Below are 23,757 nucleotides of genomic sequence, written 5' to 3'. Positions count from 1 at the left end.
CCCGAATGAACAGGGTAAAGTCAGTATTTTGCACCTGTATCTCTTATCATATGAAAAGTACCAACTATACAACAGAGAATACTGGGCACATTATTACAGAAGTCAAATTACAGCAGTCATCACTGTCCATAGTCTATAGTTAATCAGGTGATGTTCCTGATGGAGATGTGTAGAAACTCCTGCGCCTGATCCACTGAATACAACATATTCCACTTACTCTCATAGTAAATTTTGATCAGTGTGGGATAATTAAGCATAAAACGGATATTTTTATCTGCGAGTGCTGAACGTACAGGACCAAACTTACAATGTTTTTCAAGCAGGTCTGTGGAATAGTCCTGAAAGATTGTTATAGGGAGAGTGTCATAAGTTAATGAATCCCGCTTTGCTCGATATTAACGCAGCATCTCCAGGCAAAGTGATGTTGATGGCTGTGAAATTTTGTGATCGCAATGTAATTTCTAGTGGAATTACTCTTATGACAACCCACGTGGTGTGCTCTGTCAAGTTGCATTGGGCCCATAGCGTCACGCATCAGGAACTGGTTCGCAATCCGTTCTTCTAGTGCAGGTAAAATCCTGGAGTCCGGGATGGTTTCTGGAAAGCCCAGAAATCTCAAATGATCTCTGCGGGACCTATTTTCTAGTTCCTCTATATGGTGATGGTGTTTGAGAGCCTGTACCTGCATGGCCTCCACCTCTGCTTTCAAGGAAGTTGCTTTGGCCTCCACAGTGGACACACGGGCTTCTAAATCCGAGGTGCGACTAGCAACCTCTGACAAAAGCATCTCAAGGTGTGACATGTGCTCCGAAATATGTTCCAGTTAAGGCTCTAAGGGCCCTGTTTACTAAACTTCGCTGTAGGCGTGCTAACGTTTTAGCGTGTGCTAATGATGGAGACACCCATTATATTCCTATGGGTGTCTCTAGCATTAGCATGTGCTAAAAATTAGGACACACTAAAAGGTTTGCATGCCTACAGTGCAGCTTAGTAAACATGGCCCTAAAATCGTTGCTATTTCTGCTGTAAGCTCCAAGAGCACGATAGTTGTGAATTGAGAAACTGCGGTTCCTGCGCCGTCCGCCATGTTGCCTTCCGTGGTTTTCAGCCAGTCCTTCTCCTTATGAAGACATTTGCCTGCCATCAGTACTCCTGTGCGGGCTAGATATTTGTCCATGTGTTCTCATGCACTTAGGAGCGAAGAAGGGTATGTGCGAATCAAAATGGTCATGTTTCCAGTTATTTTTAGTTGAAGACTTGCTGTATCTACTACTACTACTTAACATTTCTAAAGCGCTGCCCGGGTTACGCAGCGCTGTACAGTTTAACAATGAAGGACAGTCCCTGCTCAAAGGAGCTTACAATCTAAAGGACGATATGTCAAGTTGGGGCAGTCTAGGTTTCCTGAGTAGAGGTATGATGGTTAGGTGCTGAAGGCGACATTGAAGAGGTGGGCTTTGAGCAAGGATTTGAAGATGGGCAGGGAGGGGGCTTGGCGTATGGGCTCAGGGAGTAGACCACTACTTGCTGGTAATTGCGGTGTATAAACTATTGCATTGTGGTGTTTAAACTGGTGTAGCAGTCCATCCCCCTCATGACCACAGCATCCGCAGTCTTTGCAACTCAAATGGCTTATTTTCACTTTTCTTAGTCTTCAAGGCTGACACATGATTTTGTTGAAAATTTAAATTTTGCCTCTGATTAGGAGAGGCCTTTGTGTCGTATGAAGAGAAATAGACTTGTGGCTTAAGGAATTCACAGATCTGGTCATTGTGTGATAGAAAGGAAACCCTTACCTTTCAATCTTTGCCCACTGTTATGGTTAGAGATACGTTTGTTGCATCTCTTTATAAGATGACAGTCTATGTATCTCTGTGCTCGGGAGAGGAGGACTAGCCTAATGGTTTAATGTGGCAGGCTTTGAGCCTGGCGACCTGGGTTTGATTCCCACTTCAGCTGCTTGTAACCTCCATTTCCCCAGGTACAAAAACAGATTGCGAGCTTTCTAAGGACAGAGAAAGTACCTGCATATCAAGTGTACAGCACTGCGTACGTCCGAGCACACCACCCGAACTCTCATCCACTCTCTCATCACCTCTCGCCTTGACTACTGCAACCTACTCCTCACTGGCCTCCCACTTAACCATCTATCCCCCCTTCAATTCGTTCAGAACTCTGCTGCCCATCTTATCTTCCGCTTGGACCGATATGCTCATATCACCCCTCTCCTCAAGTCATTTCACTGGCTTCCAATCAGGTACCGCATACAGTTCAAGCTTCTCCTACTAACCTACAAATGCACTCAATCTGCAGCCCCTCATTACCTCTCTACCCTCATCTCCCCTTACGCTCCTACCCATACAAATCCCTCCTCTCAGTACCTTTCTTCGTCAACTCCAGGCTCCGCCCTTTCTGCCTCGCCTCACCCTATGCTTGGAATAAACTCCCTGAGCCCATACGCCAAGCCCCCTCCCTGCCCATCTTCAAATCCTTGCTCAAAGCCCACCTCTTCAATGTCGCTTTCGGCACCTAACCGTTGTACCTCTATCTAGGAAATCTAGATTGCCCCCAATTTGATTGACTGCACTTTTTTGTCCTTTAGATTATAAGCTCCTTTGAGCAGGGACTGTCCTTCTTTGTTAGATTGTACAGCGCTGCGTAACCCTGGTAGCGCTCTAAAAAATAGTAGTAGTAGTGCTATAGAAATGAGGAGGAGGAGGAGTAGTAATTATTCTGTGATCTTCCCAAGCATACAGGCAATGGCTAACCGTTCCCTTTTGACCATTCCTTGCACCATCCAGCTCTACACAACAGACCCTCTGTGTGTCGCATTCTTGGTGCTGCCCAATGTCTAGAGTTGTTTGCTCTGATATCCCATAATACCATTAAATGGAATTAACACCAAAGCCACAGGGTCATCACTTTGCTGTTCTTTATTTCCCTACACTATTGTTGTATAGTGTACTTAGATTTTAGCAAAGCCTTTGACACAGTTCCACATAGAGAACTTATAAATAAGCTGAGTGCCTTTGTTATCGGCCCTAAAGTGACTGGCTTGGTTAGGAACTGGATGAGTGAAAGGCAACAGAAGGTAGTGGTAAATGGAGCTTATTCTGAGGAAAAGGATGTTACCAGTCATGTTCCACCACTTAAGGTTCAGTTCTTGGGTTAGTTCTTTTTAACATTTTTGTGAGCAATATTGTGGAAGGGCTGTCTGGTAAGGTTTGCTTCTTTGCAGATGATACCAAAATCTGCAATAACATAGACTCTCCAGACGGTGTGGATAACATGAAGAAGGACCTAGGAAAACTTGAAGAATGGTCCAGAATTTGGCAGCGTTGAGTCTATTGCTAAAAAAAATGCATGGTCATGCATTTGAACTACAAAAACTCAAGGAAGCAGTACAGTTTAGGGGGTTAAGTATTTCTGTGCACTAAAGAGGAGCAGGACTTGGGTGAGATGATATATGATGATCTGAAGGTGGCCAAACAGGTAGAAAAGGCGACGGCAAAAGCTAGAAGGATGCTTGGGTGCATAGGGAGACGAATGGCCAGTTGGAAAAAGGAGGTGATGATGTCCCTGTATAAGACTCTGCTGAGACCTCATTTAGAGTACTGTGTACAATTCTGGAGATGCACCTTCAAAATATATAAACAGGATGGAGTCAGCCCAGAGGGCGGCTACTAAAATGGTCAGTGGTCTTTGTCGTAAAGCCTATGGGGACAGATTTAAAGATCTCAGTATGTATACCTTGGAAGAAAGGTGGGAGCAGAGAAATATGATAGAAACATTATGCGGCATAAATGCACAGGTGGCGAGTCTCTTTCAGTTGAAAGGAAGCTCTGGAGTGAGGGGGCATAGGATGACGGTGAAAGGGGATAGATTGAGGAGTAACCTAAGGAAAGGGTGGTGAATATGTGGAATGGCCTTTGGTGGAGATGAAAACTGTATCCGAGTTGAAGAAATTTTGGGACAAGTATATAAGTATCTGTAAGGGAGAAGAAGGGATGGTATGGATGGGCAGACTGGATAGGCCAAGTGGTCTTCATCTGTCTTCATTTTTCTGTGTTTCTGTAGATAAAGTCTTGAGTCATGTGCAACAGCTCCCTGGATCCTGGGTGAAAGGTCAGTCTGCAGGAGGCTGTCGTAACAACAGTAGTTTCCCAAATAACCCTAAGTTCTGGCTGAGAGTCTCGGAGGACAGCGAGATCTGTGTGGCCCTTCTGCAGAAACATACCAAGCTTGAGGAACTTCAGGCAATTACCGACCAGAAGGGCAGAGTTCGTTGGCATCACTGCACAGAGCCTGGACAACTGTCCTCAGCCACAGACCAACAGAGGAATTCTTCCCAAGCTATTGGCCTGCACATCTGGAAGGTAAACAAGGGGAAGGCAAAATGGTTGCAGGAGACAGTCATATTAGCTTTATTTTTGAAAAAAATCATATGTTCAGCCTGTTGGTTAGCTCCTGCTGAAGGCTCAACCTTAGCAAAGGAGGTAAAAGGATTTCTGTTTCATTTTATAGTTCAACGTACTACAGTTCCAAATTAGGAGCAGATTATTCCAGAGCACTCCGAGGTTTACAGGATCCATTTTTCCAGCGTGCAAATCCTAGAATGATTTGTCTAGGGAGTTTGTGTGCGAGACTCTTATGTAAATGTAAGGCCTGTCTCGCTACAGAGAGAGCCTGAGAAATCCAACATTCATAGTGTAGTGTAATGTTCACTGGCTTTCCCTCTGTTCATATTTCCAGTGCCAGAATTAGGCAGTTTATGTATTGGGTCAGTATTGAGAAGCACAGCTGCCGTTCAACTTTAAACATATAACTTATGCATTTAAAGTTAAACAGTTCGAGTGGTACTATCTATTGTAAGTACCAGTAGTGAAAACCTATGTTTAAGTTTACCTATAGGTGCCTAGATGAATAATTTATATGTTCAGCAGAAAGTGTAAGTTTTTATTTCTTGCCAGCTCAAAAACACTCCTCGTTTTCAGTCACTTGATTGTGACCATTTTGGCAATAAAATGGCTGGAGTTTTATGATGAGACACCAGAAATTTAAAAAGAAATAAAAAAGCACTTTTAAGTGCTTTTGCATATTGGTCTCAAGTTTCTAGATAACTCTCTTGACTAAAAACAAGCTGCCCATAGCAGCTTACAAAATCTGTAAAAATATAAAACAGAAATCGTAACATGCAAAAGCAAAAATATATAAAAGAAAACAAACCAAAAGGAGGGTGGCATGGATGTTTTTTGGAGGGGGGGGGGGGGGCTTCTTTTGTAAAAAGGGAACTTTAAAACAATAGAGGAACGTAAGACCTTTGAAGTCAGAATGATTAAATATTTTGACACCCACCAGACAGGACTTAACAAAGATCTGGGTTTTCTAGCCCATTACAAACCATAAAATTGTACTGCTTTGTTTGGCACCCTCCTGTCTCCATGCATATCTCCCTGTCCCTCATCCACCCAACTCTTCCTGTCTCTCACCTATCCACCCTCATCCTGTTAGACTGTTACTGAAATGCTTTGATGTTTCACTTACATATACTGTCATCTACCAACATTTGCTTATTTCCGATCTGACGAAGAAGGGCAACCTTCGAAAGCTAATCAAGAAATGTATTAAGTTATGTCCAATAAAAAAGGTATCATCTTATTTTCTTTTCCATGTTTTATTTTGTTTGATTTCTATAGATTCTACATGGAATGTTGCTATTCCACTCGCAACATTCCATGTAGAAGTCGGCCCTTGTAGATCACCAATGTGGCCGCGCAGGCTTCTGCTTCTGTGAGTCTGACGTCCTGCACGTATGTGCAGGACGTCAGACTCAGAGAAACAGAAGCCTGCGCAGCCTTCTACATGGAATGTTGCTAGTGGAATAGCAACATTCCATGTAGAATCTCCAATAGTAGCAACATTCCATGTAGAATCTCCAATAGTAGCAACATTCCATGTAGAATCGCCAATGGTATCTATTTTACTGTCATAGTAATGCTTGAATGTTTTCACTTATATACACTGTCAGCTAGCACATTTGCTTATTTCCGATCTGACGAAGAAGGGCAACCTTCGAAAGCTAATCAAGAAATGTATTAAGTTATGTTCAATAAAAAAGGTATCATCTTATTTTCTTTTCCATGTTTTATTTTGTTTGATTTCTATAGATTCTACATGGAATGTTGCTATTCCACTCGCAACATTCCATGTAGAAGTCGGCCCTTGTAGATCACCAATGTGGCCGCGCAGGCTTCTGCTTCTGTGAGTCTGACGTCCTGCACGTACGTGCAGGACGTCAGACTCACAGAAACAGAAGCCTGCGCAGCCTTCTACATGGAATGTTGCTAGTGGAATAGCAACATTCCATGTAGAATCTCCAATAGTAGCAACATTCCATGTAGAATCTCAAATAGTAGCAACATTCCATACAGAATCTCCAATGGTATCTATTTTACTGTCATAGTAATGCTTGAATGTTTTCACTTATATACACTGTCAGCTAGCACATTTGCTTATTTCCGATCTGACGAAGAAGGGCAACCTTCGAAAGCTAATCAAGAAATGTATTATGTCCAATGCAAAAGGTATCATCTTATTTTTTTTCCATGTTTTATTTTGTTTTATTTCATTTGTAAAAACAAAAATCAAGGTTCCAAATTGTGCCATTTGCTGCGTTGAGGAACTTGTTTTGCATTGCCTTTGTATGATTCATGTTGCTTGTTTAGTCGTACTTCACGTTTTAGTACTTGTATCCTTCAATAAAGAGACTCTTGAAAACAAAGAAAAAACACGACCGAGACTAACATTGATTATATGCAATAGCAACGATGGAACCCTCCATAATCTGTAATGCTGTTGCAGGTAGAGAAGCAGCGATTTAATATGCAGAAGACCCTCCAAACACTCCCTGTGGCGAGCACCAGCTGCCATTCTTATAACCGAGAAGTCCACCTGTGCTGTGACCTTACACCTGGATTTTACCTGGTTATTCCCAGCACCTTCCTGAAGGATGTGGAAGGGCACTTCCTCCTTCGTGTCTTCTCCACAGGGACAGTCTCCTTGAGGTGAGCAGGAGGAGTGGGAGGTGATGTGCTGTCTGAAAATGCATGAGAGGGGATCCTGTGGTCTGACTGGGAGTAATGTTTTTACGTCAAAGAGGTTTCCTATGGCAGATGGCATTTAATGTGAGCAAGTGTAAAGTGATGCATATGGGGAAAAAAAAGGATCTAGGTGTCATCATTGATGATATTTTGAAACCCTCTGCTCACTGTGCAGTGGCAGCAAAGAAAGCAAATAGAATGTTAAGAATTATTAGGAAAGGAATGGAAAACAAAAATGAGGATGTTATTTATAATGTTATAATGCTCTTGTATCACTCTATGGTGCGACTGCACCTTGAATACTGTGTGCAATCCTGGTCACCACATCTCAAAAAAGATATAGCGGAATCAGAAAAGGTACAGAGAAAGGCGATGAAAATGATAACGGGGATGGGACGACTTCCCTATGAAGAAAGGCTGAAGCATCTAGGGCTCTTCAGCTTGGAGAAGATGTCTATAAAATAATGAGTGGAGTGGAACGGGTAGACGTGAATCGTTCGTTTGCTCTCTCCAAAAATACTAGGACTAGGAGGCACATAATGAAGCTCAAATAGTAAATTTAAAACAAATCAGAAAAAATATTTCTTCACTCAGAAGTGTAATTAAACTGTGGAATTTGTTGCCAGATGATGTTCTTTTGACAATAACTTCATTTTGTTGACATATTTAATTATTTTGGCGACTGCTCGCTAATCCTCTGAAGCAGGTCATGAAGACCTATAAGCGACAGGTGTTTTGAATGAGCCTCACGGCGCTGTTTTCCAAAAATGTGTATAAACTAGTCACTTGTTTTGCTTTTGCTCTGGACTGTTAGTTTTTTGCTGTTTAAAAAAAAAAAAAAAGATCCTGCAATAGCTCCTTTGCTTGTTCGTGCATTTGTATTTTATTAAAAGAAAATGGAAAAAAATGAATATAATAAATAAGACGTTTGAGGCAAGTAATTGATGATGCTCTAATGAGCTTGGATCTGAAATAGTTGTGGGCTATAAGAGGTCTGATAGCTCACCTTTATAACTATCTGATGCCTTTCTGTGTTATATATTTGTCATGCTTTGATGTATTAAGCACAAAACATTTTGTTACTAAGATTTAGTCATTATATAATTTTGTTGCCACATTTGTACTACTCCTGTTTGCTTTTTGATAGAGAATGTGGTAAAAGCAGTTAGCGTAGCAGGGTTTTAAAAAGGTTTGGATAATTTCCTAAAAGAAAAGTCAATAAGCCAGATGGACTTGGGGAAACCCACTGCTTATTTCTAGGATAAGCAGCATAAAATATATTATATTGTTTGGGGATCTTGCCAGGTAATTGTGACCTGGATTGGCCACGGTTGAAAACAGGATACTGGGCTTGATGGACCTTCGGTCTGTCCCAGTATGGCAACACTTATGTTCTTATGGATAAGTGGGTGTTTACCTGTAGAGAAAGCCTCTTGCACACTCTTTCCAACACATTGCAAGTAAAAGAGGCAGGGCTAGGGGCACATCAGGGCTATCCCACCTTAAGTGTTTTTTAACTTCTCATGGGTACTTCCAAGTGGGGAGTTTGTACTGGGCATTTGAGCCCCATAAAAAAACAAAAACATTGAAGGAGTTGTCTAATGGTTAGTGCAGCAGTTTGAGAACCAGAAAAGTTTGCTTCAAATCCCACTGAAGCTCCTTTTCATGTAGGGTAAGTCACTTTAACCCTTCATTGTCTCAAATCTAAGTCCTCCGTGGATTCACCCCCTCCCCCCCGGTACCTGAATGTAACTGGCCTTGAGCCACTACTGAAAAACTAAGTGTGAATTCAATCCAAATACAGTTATGTAGTCAGACGTGTGGCTGTTGGCTGTGTAAGTGCTTTTTCATTTCAATTTTCTGGCACAAACAATGTTCCTGTTATATCTCCTCAACACCTATTATAGGTTCGGAGTGGATCACAATTCAACTGTGTCCAATCAATAGGCCTGAGAGCTCACATTTGTAAAGTAGAACAAAAATAAACATAAAATGAGAAAATCACAGCAGTGTTTACCTATATTATGCAAATCTTCTAAATAGCTCTGTTTTTAGAAGTCTACAAAAAAAATCAAATGACAAAATTGAGATTTCACCAAAATTGGTAAAGCATTCCGGATTTGAGAGGCTTGGTATGAAAGTAAAGCTGTAAAATACACTGTTTGATCAAAAATATCTTATATAATAAAAAAAACTCACCCTCAACGTTCTGAGGACACAGACGTCACTTCTGTCATCAAAACGGGTTCGAAGGGTTCGTGGTGGTGAAGCCACCGAAATCGCCGTCTCGGGGCCCCGCCCTCGCGTCAAACGTGATGACGGCGAGAGCGGAGCAATGGCGTCACACCGAGGGCGGAGCAATGGCGTACCGTACGTTCAGGAGCTGCGAAGCAATGGCATCAGAACAACGAAGGGGTCGGTAGGTAGATAGGGAGGGAGGGGGTGTTGGGGAGGAAAACCTTGCTAGCGCCCGTTTCATTTGCTCCAGAAACAGGCCTCTTTTACTAGTATCTATATAAAGTGACTATAATTGGGGGCAAGGCCAGAGGTTGTATTCAGCTGCTCTCTGTATAATTCATACATTCAATAGCAGGTCTAATTTTATAACGGTATGCTGTCATATTTAGCGCTCAACTGAAATGCATATGCGCTGGAAATACCCAGAAAGGTCTGTATATCTGTTTGTGGTTGCTGGACTATTGAATATTGCTGTTCTTTCTCTTTGGAAAGTGTCCGGCAGTCCTGTCAAATGTACTCCAAGGCTCTTCCCTGCCGACCCTTCAGCCCAGGTGGTTGTATTTATTTTTGAGATCTTCTGGAATGCAGTGGAGGTCAGAGTGGGACTGCAGCCGGATGTTTTCGCTATTTTTAACTGCATATTCATTTTTCCCCTGTGGTTTTGAACAGTGAGATGAAAACACCTCTGCATCAGCTTTCCTGTGGGCAGAAGAAACTCAGCGGTGTCTGGGAGAGTGTGCAGCTGAAGGGGCGCTGGGAGAGCGGGTACAGTGCCGGAGGCTGCAGGAATTCCTCCGCTTATCATTGCAATCCCCGCTTCCCTCTCTCCGTTCGTTCTGATTTTGGAGACAGCAATGTTAAAGTTACTCTGCACCAGCATTGCCAGGATCACCCTATTGGCTTCCATATTTTCCAGGTACCATTTATTTGAAAGCTCCCTTATTTATTTATTTATAACACTTATACCCCGCGCTTTCCCACTCATTATATAACAGGTTTACAAGATAACACAAAAAGGATAACAGCTGTAATATAGTGAATAAAGAGGTGGATATGTAAAGTGGGTAAGGGAGGAAGGTGGTAGAGGTATGGAGTGGGAAGATGGTGTATATTGTGAAGTGTGGTGTTAATTAAGGAAGAATGTATGATGATGGCTGGAAGAGGGATAATTCAAGAAGGGTAAAAGGGGAAGGCATATTTCAGGTTGTCATGTATTATTATTATTATTATTTATTGCATTTGTATCCCACATTTTCCCACCTATTTGCGAGTTCAGTGTGGCTTACAGTATATTGTGAATGGTGGAAATACAGTTTGTTACAACTCGGTTATGGATTACATTGTGAGGGGTTATGCGAAAACAAAGTTAAAGTGTCGTTAAGGGAATAGAACAATGGAGAAGAACAATGGAACAATGGAAAGAGACAACGGGAACTGATAGGGCAACTAAACAGTAGTAGGAGAACAATTCGGTATAACATTTTTCTTTGAGTAGAGGTATAAATGTGGTAAAAATTACGGGGGATGGGAATTCAGAAGAGAATGTATTGTTGCATTACTAACAGTGTGTGCGGACTTAATGTGTTTTGATTCTTTCAGTAAATTTTATCAAAGAGATGGGTTTTCAATGATTTGCGGAAGTTGGTTAGTTCGTAGATCGTTTTCAGGTTGCATGGTAGTGTATTCCAGAATTGCGTGCTCATGTAAGAAAAGGTTGATGCGTGTAGCGTTTTGTATTTTATGCCTTTGCAATTGGGGAAGTGAAGGTTGAGGAAAGTTCGGGATGATCTTTTAGCGTTTCTAGGTGGTAAGTCTATTAAGTCAGACATGTAATCTGGGGCTTCACCGTGAATGATTTTGTGGACTAATGTAGTCAAATCCGGGTAGCGCATATGGACTCCAGTTTAAGTCAAGTCATTTGTATAGGCTTGCTTGAAGAGGTAAGTTTTTTAGCAGCTTCCGGAAGGGTAAATGGTCATTGACTGTTCGAATAGATCTTGGTAAGGCGTTCCAGAGTTGGCTGCCCATAACGGAGAAATTGAATGCATAATATGTTTTGTACTTGATTCCTTTACAGTTGGGAAGATGTAAGTTTGGATAAGTTCGAGAAGATATAGAACGATTCCTGGTTGAAAGGTCAATCAGATTGTACATGTAGTCTGGGGATTCTCCGTAGATAATCTTATGGATCATCGTGTGTACTTTGAAATTAATTCATTTATCTGTCGGAAGGTGCTTTGGGGGTTTTGGGGTCTGGGATATGATGATTTTTTTTTGTTACATTTGTACCCCGCACTTTCCCACTCATGGCAGGCTCAATGCGGCTTACATGGGGCAATGGAGGGTTAAGTGACTTGCCCAGAGTCACAAGGAGCTGCCTGTGCCGGGAATCAAACTCAGTTCCTCAGTTCCCCAGGACCAAAGTCCACCACCCTAACTACTAGGCCACAATTCAAGATGTGGCAAGGAATCTTGTTTTGGTGTGCGGCTCAGGTGCATATTAGTGAAATAGGTCTATGGTGGGGCTTTCAGGGGATGCAGAAGCAAAAGAGTAGGAAGAGTTGGCTCTTCTCAAATACCAGAGGAGACGTAATACTAACTGTATCTGATATCCTGGAATGACAATACTAACAAAACTATGTAAGCCACATTGAGCCTGCAAATAGGTGGGAAAATGTGGGATACAAATGCAATAAATGATGGAAATAAAGTCCTTTATTGCAAAAAAACGACTCAACACAGCAGCCGTGTTTTTCTTCCTCAGGAATCTTATGATGTACAGCTGATTATGAAAAAAAGATGTCTTTATTAAATCAATACACACAAAGCAATATAAATTTAATCTGAAGTTCAACAGGGAATAACATTGGACTGTCAAAATAGCTTCAGTGAAGAAACAAAGGGGCTTTCGGGGGTTCAGCACTGGGTGTATGATGGGTCAGTAGTGGCATTTGGAGAAATGTTGTGGGTATCGGTATGGTGACATTGCTAGAGAAATTGGGGGCAGCTGGAGGAGACTCGCATTTCTTTTCTAACCCCTTACAGGTGATGTACAAGTTCAAGAGTCTGCTCAAACCATTATTTATTTATTAGGATTTAACTGCTGTTGAAGAAATTAACACAGCAATTATACTTGTTGCTTCTTGTTATTATGCTCTAATGCTGATTTGTCGAAGGAACAATGCAAACTGATACGGTGTTTTTTAAGCCTTGAAGCCTAACGAAAATCTTTCTTGGCCATTGTTGGAAGCAGGATACTGGGCTAGCTGGATCATTGGTCTGACCCAGTAGGGTTATTCTTATGTTCTTATGAAAGCTTAATATATGGAGGTACAATTGAAGGTCCTAGTAGGTTGATATACGCCAACCCCTGTGTATTTCTGTCCCTTAGCCCCCACAGGGAAAGAAAGCACTACAGCCCCAACAGCTGGAAAAATAAGAAAGAGAACTTAGACTCCATTAGGCGCAGCCAGTAATTACCTTTATTATCACAGAGCCAAAAAATACAAACAATAGTTCTCTCCCTGAAGCAGGTTGTCAGTCAGCAAATGCGCATCCTGAAAGACAAGGACTGCTCAGCTAACACCTCCCGGACATCACATATATACTGTTGCAAATTCCATTTCTCATAAATCATGTGGTTTCCCATAAACTAGCACCATTAGGTTGCTTTATACCATATATGGATTGGTCTGTATTCTATCAGTCTCTCCTGATGTGTTTGCACGTGAACAGTCTGTGGCCATTGGTTAGTCAGTTATCAGTATAGCGTACAGTTAGTCACAGAGCAAAAAAATTACATAGAACAATACCCTTGTGTCCTCTCTCTACCTCCCTTAGCACTCACACTGTGTCCTCAGCCTGTTAGAAAAAACTGCCAAGGTTACCTTAGAAGAAAGGCATGATCTCAGCTCCCAGCTCCTGAGAAAAGCACTGTATGTTGCAAAGATGACTTGTTAGGCCATCTTGTGAGAACCAAACTGACAGTACAGGCCTTAGGCCTAGCCCTTAGTAACAGGCCTAAAAAGAGGAAAGAATAGACACCCCAAAATAATGGGAGCTCACTAAAAGCCTGACTTTAAAGGGGTGGAGACCTCAGACCCTATGTGGTAGTGACTTCCCATTACATTGGAAGGACAGAAGTTCTCTTAAGCCTCAGTAACACATCCCAGAATTCACCTTGTATGAAAAGGGCACTGGGTCATCTGGGGACTGTGGTAGAATTTAACGAACTGCAGGATCAATTACAGCTGAAAGGGGCCGAATATGTTCAATACATACAATTTCCTGAGAATTAGAAAGGTATGGAATGATTTAGTAAAAGATGCAACAGTGTGTGAGCGGGTCCTGCTGTTGGGGAAACAAAGGGGGGGGGGAGGAATCACAGCCCTTTACAGCATGCCCAATACTTCTCTGGAAGGGGAAGCAAAGCATTTATTAGCATGGAAAACAGATTTTGGATTCCCGCTGATGAGAGGATTAGCAGAGAATGAGTTCAAACACTTTATTGCTGGTATGATTACACAGATTGTGCCCCCCCACCCCCCGGTAGATGATCGTTTTTGGAGGGGACATAGAAGTAAAGGAACTTCCTATTTGATGGAAATAAAATCATACTGGTACCAAGCAGGGAAATTCATTACTGAATTGTTGTAAAAGGGGATCCCCTCCCCCCCCCCCCCCCGATAGTTTTTTTTCTAAACCATGGGACACCAGGAATCCAGAGGAGGTGGAGAGACTGATTGCCTTTCGTTGCACAGCTTATAAGTTGTGGAATCTTTCAAGTCATCACCACCAGTGACAAAAACCCAGCAAGATTTTTAGTTTGGCTTATCAGAGGAAAAGGCCTCAGTTATTGCTGTGGGTTCACATCTTTTAGATTCTGGAACTCTTAATGGTGTCCAGTCTTATCACCCAGCCATTCTCTTACAGTCACTGGCCAGAAAAACCTCTGTTCAATTTTAACAAAGTCCAAATCTTGCTTAATTTAATTTATCCACTTTTTGTTTATTTCATACTTCAACTTCTTTACTTCACTTTTACGTTTTTTTCAATTTTTGAAATTTTCAATAAAATCTACAATTTTTTTTTTACTGTAATGTTTATTCAACAATTGAAAAGTACAAATTTCCACAGAGGAGGTTTTCACCTCTGAGGCGTAAAGCTTCTCAGAAAAGGCCTGGAATTCTGCTGCAATTTCTGAATTTTTAACCACCTGCCCCTTAGAAGAAATCTCAAGCTGACTAATCCACTGGTCCATCCTTTTTTTTTTTTCTTTAATTGCCAAGCTAGCAACTTGTTGGCCTTGTTCCCATGTTACATATATCCAATATCCAGTTCTCTGCGTTTGGCCTGTAACTGAGAGAGAAGCCTCCTCCCCCCCTCTGAATTTTATGCTGAGCTTGTAAACCCTCAGTGGTTTCCAGTAAAGAATGCCTAATGGCTTCCCGCTGCTGCTTGCAAGCCTCGAAGATATGCCTTGCCCTCATCCCACAGACTACCTACACCCGTATCACCGGTATCATTCGTAGTCAGAAAATACGGCCATCGATCGCACAACCAAAGCTGTATATCCCCCCGCACCAGCAAACTAGTGTTAGCTCTCCAGGTTCAGTACTCCACTGCAGCGGGAGCCATATCCAGGCGCGCCAGCACAGGGTCAGAAATACAAATGGAGGTGATCTTCAGGGTGAATCGTTGATGGACCTGCGTTGCTAGACCAAGAAGATGATCCAGCCTAGAGTAGGAGTTAAATTGGGCAGAAAAATAAGAATAGTCCCAGGCACCACCATTAAGATGACGCCACATGTCCAAAAGCCACCCCCAGTTCTGCATACCCTCTCTCAAATCTTTACCCTCCAAAAGGTCCTGCCTACTAGCGACTCAGGAGCAATCCAGGCTATCCAAACAACAATTCATACCTCCCCCTTTAATATAAGTTCCTACAAAGTGCGTAAGATTTGCTAAAAAAGCGGTGGAAAAAGCCCCGTTTTCAGCCCAGTAGAGGCATAGATATTAAGGAGAGAAAGTTAAGCATCATCTATTCCTACTGGTCACCCACTCCCATCTGCCCTTGGAATCCTGGCCTGTGTCATAAAAGTACAAAAGGGAGTGTCCTTTTTATCATAATCACCACCCCCTCTCTTCTTAGAGCCACCAGAGGAACAGAAAATAGTAACATAGTAGATGACGGCAGAAAAAGACCTGCACGGTCCATCCAGTCTGCCCAACAAGATAAACTCATATGTGCTACTTTTTGTGTATACCTTACCTTGATTTGTACCTGTCCTTTTCAGGGTACAGACCGTATACGTCTGCCCAGCACCATCTCCACCTCCCAACCACCAGTCCCGCCTTCCACCACCGGCTCTGGCACAGACCGTATAAGTCTGCCCAGCACCATCCCCTCCTCCCACCACCGGCTCTGGCACAGACCGTATAAGTCTGCCCAGCACCATCTCCACCTCCCAACCACCAGCCCCTCCTCCCAACCACCGGCTCTGGCACAGACCGTATAAGTCTGCCCAGCACCATCCCCGCCTCCCGCCACCGGCTCTGCCACCCAATCTCGGCTAAGCTCCTTAGGATTCATTCCTTCTGAACAGAATTCCTGCACCTGCACTCAATTTGACAGCCTCAGTTGTAGTCAGCTTGGTTTCTTGTAACATCGCTATGTCCACCTCTGGAGTCTCTCAGGTGCTTCAGGATGGATCTGTTGATCCCACCTACATTCCAGCTAGCAACAGTATAGCAGGCCATGAGGACAACAGAAAAGACTTCAGGGTAAGGACACTGCCCCCAATCTCCCACCTCCACCATCCCTCACATGCTCTTTCCCAACAGGACAGCACTCCCCCAGCTCCCCAATCGCCCTGTCTGCAAATCGTTCCTTGCATCCTATCTCCTCTGCCAATTAGGCAGCACACATCAAAGCTGAACAGGAAAAGGAGCTGATACCCAAAGGCATACAGCCCCCTTCCCCCCAACCACCCCAGACACACCCTCCCATAGATGATCCCACTTGGCTTGCATGGACAATCCTGAAGGGGACCCATTAGCTTCCTCGGGGGATGTCTTCTCATGCTCTTTTTTTATTACAGGCGGCTCTTGTACTGCTCTTTCACAAGAGCCGCAATTAGTGGCTTGTAATAAAAAAAGAGCACGAGAGGAAGAAGCTAAGGGTAAAGTGAGTTCCCGTTGGGATCATCCATGCAAGCCAAGTGCAAGTTAAGTGCTTCCTTGTGCTTTCCAAGACTTAGTGAAAATTAATACTGAGAAAAGTGTTTTGGGGGGAAGTAATGTATGGAAAAATGGCGGAATCTGAACTTTGTAGATTTTGGGACTTCAGGTGGGTCATAATGGCGGTCAGATGTGTCTGATTGCTCCCCCCTGCTTGTGTTTTGAGATCTTTCCCATCTCACTGACTGTTTTGCAGTGCTGTAGTTGACATCTGGACTTTGCTGGGGTGTCGGGTCTTGAGGGGATCATGAAAATTTCAAATATTGGAAAAAATTAAATGTGAAGTAGAGAAATTGAAGTATGAAATAAACACGAAGTGGATAAATTAAATTAAGCAAGATTTGGGCTTTAACATTGAACGGAGGTTTTTCTGGCCAGTGACTGAAAGAGAATGGCTGGGTGCTGATAAGATTGCAGTTAAGAGTTCCAGAATCTGAAAGAAGCCCACCCGCAGCACTAACTAAGGCCTTTTCCTCCTATGAGCTGAATTAAAAATCTTGCTGGGTTTTTGTCACTGGTGGTGATGGTTTGAAAGATTTCACTATTTCAAGGAGTTGAGTGTTTGATACTACTTAAGTGGAAGCTGTTTCCAATTTTGGATCTTTACAGCTGATAAGTTGACCATAGCTGCTGCCTGGAAACAAGCTTAGCCTCCCTCCTGGGCAGACTATGACACATTTTCTGTATGTCAAAACTGATGATGCTTAAAAAACAAACAAACCAAATCCTTAGACTGTAAGCCTTGGGAAAAGTTTGGGCAACCTTTATTAATTGTACTGGTATTACCTGAACTACCAGACACCAAAAAGCAACAGTTCTTGAGTTGAGGGAGTTGAGGTTGAAGAGCGGAGTGTTCATTTATATATAAAACTTACCACCGGACGTCTCCGAAGGCATATACTTACAAATCCACTCTCTCAGTCACCTTAGATGTGGATCATCGGCCGGCACCATTCAGCGTCTGTCTCCTCACACTGGACTGTCTGCATTCACGGTCATGTGCACACCTTTCTTCAGTGTTTCAGGCACCACCCAGTTAAGGACTGGTCGGGATGTTATAAGTACATAAGTATTGCCATACTGGGAAAGACCAAAGGTCCATCAAGCCCAGCATCTTGTTTCCAACAGTGGCCAATCCAGGTCACAAATACCTGGCAAGATCCCAAAAAAGTACAAAACATTCTATACTGCTAATCCCAGAAATAGTGGATTCTTCCCAAGTCCATTTAATAATGGTCTATGGACTTTTTCTTTAGGAAGCTGTCCAAACCTTTTTCTAAGCTCCGCTAAGCTAACCGCCTTTACCACATTCTCTGGCAACGAATTCCAGAGTTTAATTACACGTTCTATTCCATGTCCACCACAGAATTGAAGGTCTACCGGCTGAGGCAATGTGCCCTATCCCAATTGCTCCTCACACAGGGCATCAAAAATGTTTATATATAGGGCACTCCCTTCTTGCCTCTGAAAGGAAGCTGAACAGAAGAGACTAGAAAAAAGCAAGCCTTTCTGGCAAAGGAAAAACACTTTAGAGTTGTTTTTTCTCTTTTATAATAATGCTAAAATTTATTAGTGTAAATGGTTACAATAAAAATTCTTTTATCCCAGTATTGCAGAAAATTGAATTACTATTTATATCGGTCCAAATTTCAGTATAAGGAAAATAAAATCTCTGTCTCTTTCTCTCTCTCTGGAGAAATGGTAGCAGAGGGTGATGCTTTGTTGTTACTGGGTAAAATGCATTGCTTTAAGTGAACCAATACATATTTAAATAAAAAAAAAAGAAATTGTAAGTTGCATAAGTGGAATTTTGGGGGATTGGGTCATAATATGCATCATTAACTTTTATGGCTTCATCTGAAAGGTGATGACATGGGGCTGATGCTGTGCCCTCTTGGAACAGTCAGAGAGACTCATGTGAATTTGTCCATTGCCCTCTCTGCAGGTTCCCAGCACTGCTTGGATCACAGGTCCTTCATCCTTTCAACACCTGGAGCCAGTGGTCAGCTGTGTGCCTCATTGTTATTCTCAGGAAGTGAGCCACGTGTGCCGGCTTTCTCTGGGGAATTATGTCATTGTGCCATCCACGTACTTGCCCAATCAGGAAGGAAGTTTTACCATCACTGTACTAACCAAAACAGGAACTGGTGCATCCTTTGGGTGAGTGCATTTCTCTCTTCCTCGATCTGTACAAAGTACTTCTTTATGACCTAGACCGACAATCCATTCATGTAGTTTATGATTCCTCTATTCTTGCTGATCTGAGCAGCCTGGTCCCCTCTGCGCCACTGTTCAGGAGCTCTGCCATTTGTCACTCTCTGTGCCTTTTTTTTTTTTTTTTTTAAACATGTGAAAGTTATTTAGGTTCCACTCAAACCAAAACGTAAATGACTTTTATACTTAAAAATAGAAGAGGGAGGTAGCCTGCTTGGAACAATAGTTACAACCCTAAAAACAAAATGGGACAGGGCAACTTGCATGGAGTGGCAGCTTCTGGGCAGACTGGATGGGACATTTGCTGTGGAATAGGCTCGGAGTTTATACTGACCCTCACCAGCCCCATTTTCTCATGATTAAATGAAATAGCAGAAATTCACTTTTCTTGAAATGTAACGTTAAGCACTCACCTCTGGATCCTATAAACTCGTGTGCTCAAATATATGCGTCGCACGCAAATTTCAGTGCAAAGGGTAGAGAATAAGGGCAGTGGTGCATGCAAATGAATTTAATGATTGGCTGTTAATTGGCGTTAATTGCCACTAATTGGTATTCATGCGCAGAATTGCCCTTAGTTGCTACATGGAGACAGGAGGGACATGGGTGGGTCAGGTATGGGTCTAGGAGTTCAGAGGAGTAGCTTAATGGTTAGTGACTTAACCCTCCGTTTCCCCAGGGACCTTGGATTTTGAGTCCAGGACCTGCGTATGTACGTCTAGTAGCGCTAATAGGGCTGTAGATTAGTGGCAGTTACGTACCTAATAGCAGTTTACTTGGCATAAGTGTTCGTGCCAAGCCACAGGCTGCTATTCTGTAATTTTTATTTTATTTATTTTAATTACGTTTGTACCCCGCGCTTTCCCACTCATGGCAGGCTCAATGCGGCTTACATGGGGCAATGGAGGGTTAAGTGACTTGCCCAGAGTCACAAGAAGCTGCCTGTGCCTGAAGTGGGAATCGAACTCACTTCCTCAGTTCCTCAGGACCAAAGTCCACCACCCTAACCACTAGGCCACTCCTCCACTGTTGCTACTATTTGAGATTCTACATGGAATGTTGCTATTCCACTAGCAACATTCCATGTAGAAGTCGGCCCTTGCAGATCACCAATGTGGCCGCGCAGCCTTCTACATGGAATGTTGCTAGTGGAATAGCAACATTCCATGTAGAATCTCCAATAGTAGCAACATTCCATGTAGAATCTCCAATAGTATCTATTTTATTTTTGTTACATTTTACCCTGCGCTTTCCCACTCATGGCAGGCTCAATGCGGCTTACATGGGGCAATGCAGGGTTAAGTGACTTGCCCAGAGTCACAAGGAGCTGCCTGTGCCTGAAGTGGGAATCAAACTCAGTTGCCCAGGACCAAAGTCCACCACCCTAACCACTAGGCCACTCCTCCACTGTTGCTACTATTTGAGATTCTACATGGAATGTTGCTATTCCACTAGCAACATTCCATGTAGAAGTCGGCCCTTGCAGATCACCAATGTGGCCGCGCAGGCTTCTGCTTCTGTGAGTCTGATGTCCTGCACGTATGTGCAGGACGTCAGACTCACAGAAACAGAAGCCTGCGCAGCCTTCTACATGGAATGTTGCTAGTGGAATAGCAACATTCCATGTAGAATCTCCAATAGTAGCAACATTCCATGTAGAATCTCCAATAGTATCTATTTTATTTTTGTTACATTTGTACCCTGCGCTTTCCCACTCATGGCAGGCTCAACGCGGCTTACATGGGGCAATGGAGGGTTAAGTGACTTGCCCAGAGTCACAAGGAGCTGCCTGTGCCTGAAGTGGGAATCCAACTCAGTTCCTCAGTTCCCCAGGACCAAAGTCCACCACCCTAACCACTAGGCTACTCCTCCACTCCTCTAGATTTTTGCATCCCGCTATTGTTCAAAGTGGCTTACAGTTTACATTTTGGTGGACTTACAGTAGTGTTGTTCAATGTGGAGAGGGCATCTATAGTTCGTGTGGTTATTCATAGAGTTTTTGAAGAGGAGAAGGTAGATGACGGCAGAAAAAGACCTGCACAGTCCATCCAGTCTGCCCAACAAGATGAACTCATATGTGCTACTTTTTGTGTATACCCTACCTTGATTTGTACCTGTCCTCTTCAGGGCACAGACCGTATAAGTCTGCTCAGCACTATCCCCGCCTCCCAACCACCAGCCCCGCCTCCCACCACTGGCTCTGGCACAGACCGTATAAGTCTGCTCAGCACTATCCCCGCCTCCCAACCACCAGCCCCGCCTCCCACCACTGGCTCTGGCACAGACCGTATAAGTCTGCCCAGCACTATCCCGCCTCCCACCACCGGCTCTGGCACAGACCGTATAAGTCTGCCCAGCACTATCCCCACCTCCCAACCACCAGCCCCGCCTCCCAACCACTGGCTCTGGCACAGACCGTATAAGTCTGCTCAGCACTATCCCCGCCTCCCACCACTGGCTCTGGCATAGACCGTCTAAGTCTGCCCAGCACTATCCTCACCTCCCACCACCGGCTGGCTCTGCCACCCAATCTCGGCTAAGCTCCTGAGGATCCATTCCTTCTGAGCAGGATTCCTTTATGTTTATTTTGTGTTCAGTTGTAGAGTTTTGGTGATGTTTATTCGTATAGTTTTTGAAGGTGACGATATTTTTGTGATTAGCCGTAGAATTTTTTTAAGAAGTAGATTTTCATTTCTTTTCATGGAACTGGTGTTATAAATTTTGCACTTAGGCTCCGATGCTGAAAATTCTGATGCTGTACAGAATAGTGCCGGAGTTCCCTGCCACAACAGTGGACAAAAATAACTTCCTCATGCTCGAGGATAATAGTTTACAAATGATATATGCACTGTGGCTTTGAGCATGAGAAAGTAAAGTGGCAGGATCATGCTAGGGGCATGCATACAGGAGCTGCGTGTGAGCCCAGCCCAATGGGGGAAGACAGCAGAGCAGCAAAGGCAGAGAACTGGCCCTGGAGAAAGCAAGGGGCGGTGGAACGGGAGCTGGGGACTGCAGCAACTTTCATGTCCTCGCTCCTTTTGCACGGCCTCCCATGGCCTCTCACATTCCCTGGGGGAAGGCAAGCAGCGGGTCTCTCCAAGCTTCAGGCCCACAGATCCAGAAGGAGAAGACCGCCCTTCAGCCACTGGTTTCCAGGACAGCTGGGCAGTTTTACACAGGGCCACCAAGAGGGGGGGACAGGGAGGACAAAATTCCCCGGGCGCCGCCGCCACAGTCCAGCCCGCCCGCCCTCCATCTCTCCCTGGCATTGAACTTAAGAGCCTCACCTTTGAAAGCGCAGCAAGCAGCGGCAGACCATTCCTTCCTTTCGTGTCCCGCCCTCACCTGACGTAACTTCCGTGAGTGCGGGACACGGAAGGAAGGAGTGGTCTGCCGCTGCTTGTTGCTGCACTTTCGAAGGTGAGGCGCTTAAGGTCAGTTCAGAGGGCCCGGGGGTGGAGGGGGGGGCCCCGGGTCTGGTCCAGTCTCTCGGTGGCCCTGGTTTTACACACCTAATGCCAGCTCTAGCTGGCGTAGATTTTGCATAGTAAAGGCAGCCTTCTTCAGGGCACTTCTTTCTGAGCATCAGAGGGAATGTGTTAGGACCTCTTTTGCCTATATGAGCATGGGATTAGCGCTAATCGCTGGCGAGCTCTTTTTTGCCGCGGTAAACACGGGCTCAAGTGCAGCACTGATGGCCTCTAGCGCCCGTGTTTGTTTCTCAGCGTGCATCATCTTGCACTGTTTCTTGAATCTACCCCATAGTATTCTGATGCAAACCAGATACTGTTTTGTTTTTAAAGGAAACCCATTCGGAGTCAGGAGAGGCTGGGACAGATCTTGGAAGAGGTGGGTGTCTTGTATTTGTTTTGGGGTGGTTGTTTTTTTGTGCTCTGTTGGTCGTTGCCGGCGTTGTATTGTAGAAAGAAGGGAGGGAGGGAGGTTTGCTTTGGCCAATTTTAGACTTTAGGAATCTGAAGAAGTTTCTTACAAAAGAAAAAGAACTTGAAGCTGTTCTTTTTAGGCTCTATACAATTAAAACACTCACATTCTCATTTACCCATATCACTGACAATTTCTGCAAATACCATATCCCTCCCCTTGCTTTAGCTTCTGACATCAAAGCTATCCACTATATACCTATAAGAAAATATTAAAGGAGAACGTCTGTCTGAGATTTAATGCAATGGGATGAAACTAGGCATGAGGGGAAAGCCCACTAAAAAGGCCTTGTTCGTTCTGCCCCTGCAGGTCACCTTTACAGATGTTATGAGAAGATAGTGTGGCATGCCGGACCGGGGGAGGCTTGAAGAAATATCATTCTTTGTCTCTGACAGCAGTACTGGAAGAAAGTTACTGGTGTTTGTGAAAATACGTCAAGATGCTGGATGTGCCTAGTTCAGTTCACAGTGATTATGCAGAAACCCCTGAAACCTACCTTCGGTCTCACGCTTTTGTTTGGCAAAAAAGAACTTCTTGCTGAACGAGGGGAGAGCTCCCTCAAATGATATAGGAAGTCTGATCCCCACACAAGCTCAACTCCTTACCACACATTTATTTATCAAATTTATATCCCGTCATTTCAATACATCTATGCAGGTTACAACATATGCTCATAAAAAGAAAACAAAACGAAAACATACAATGCAATAAAACAGACCGTGGAAAACATACAACACCCTCAGAATTGGCAACAGATACAGAATAAAGTGACTTCCAGAATCAGCATTTTCTGTCCTTGTCCCTCATTCTTTCCCCCCCCACACACACACACTTCACAGATAAAAGGCAGTATGTATTCAGTTCATTTGGTCTCCTGCTTTGCTTTCCCAATCTTCCTGCTTTCAGTGCACTGTGTTTGGAGGCTTTACCTTCACTGAGCACTGGGAATTGTAAGCAGTCGCTCACTTGCTCCCTCTAGGGTCCTTTTCAGTCCACTCGTGCCTGCAGCATGGTGTATAGGATA

At 43.7% G+C, this 23,757-nt stretch overlaps 1 protein-coding gene across 1 annotated transcript in view; it reads left to right on the top strand.

The window, feature by feature from the left end:
* CAPN10 (calpain 10) overlaps window positions 1-23,402 on the top strand; it is a 50,355-nt gene extending 26,953 nt beyond the window's left edge. Inside the window, exons 7-12 of the mRNA XM_030216136.1 lie at window positions 4,078-4,376; window positions 6,862-7,064; window positions 10,008-10,254; window positions 18,523-18,737; window positions 22,595-22,640; window positions 23,043-23,402. Of these exons, the coding sequence (XP_030071996.1) occupies window positions 4,078-4,376; window positions 6,862-7,064; window positions 10,008-10,254; window positions 18,523-18,737; window positions 22,595-22,640; window positions 23,043-23,072 (1,040 nt within the window). The 3' untranslated portion in view covers window positions 23,073-23,402. The remainder of the gene's footprint in view (window positions 1-4,077; window positions 4,377-6,861; window positions 7,065-10,007; window positions 10,255-18,522; window positions 18,738-22,594; window positions 22,641-23,042) is intronic.
* The last annotated feature ends 355 nt before the right edge of the window (window positions 23,403-23,757 follow it).

This window comes from Microcaecilia unicolor, chromosome 10, assembly GCF_901765095.1.
Source record: "Microcaecilia unicolor chromosome 10, aMicUni1.1, whole genome shotgun sequence".
In the NCBI taxonomy this organism is placed as follows: domain Eukaryota; kingdom Metazoa; phylum Chordata; class Amphibia; order Gymnophiona; family Siphonopidae; genus Microcaecilia; species Microcaecilia unicolor.
Note: the sequence above shows the minus strand (reverse complement) of the source record. Positions and strands in the feature narration are given on the sequence as shown.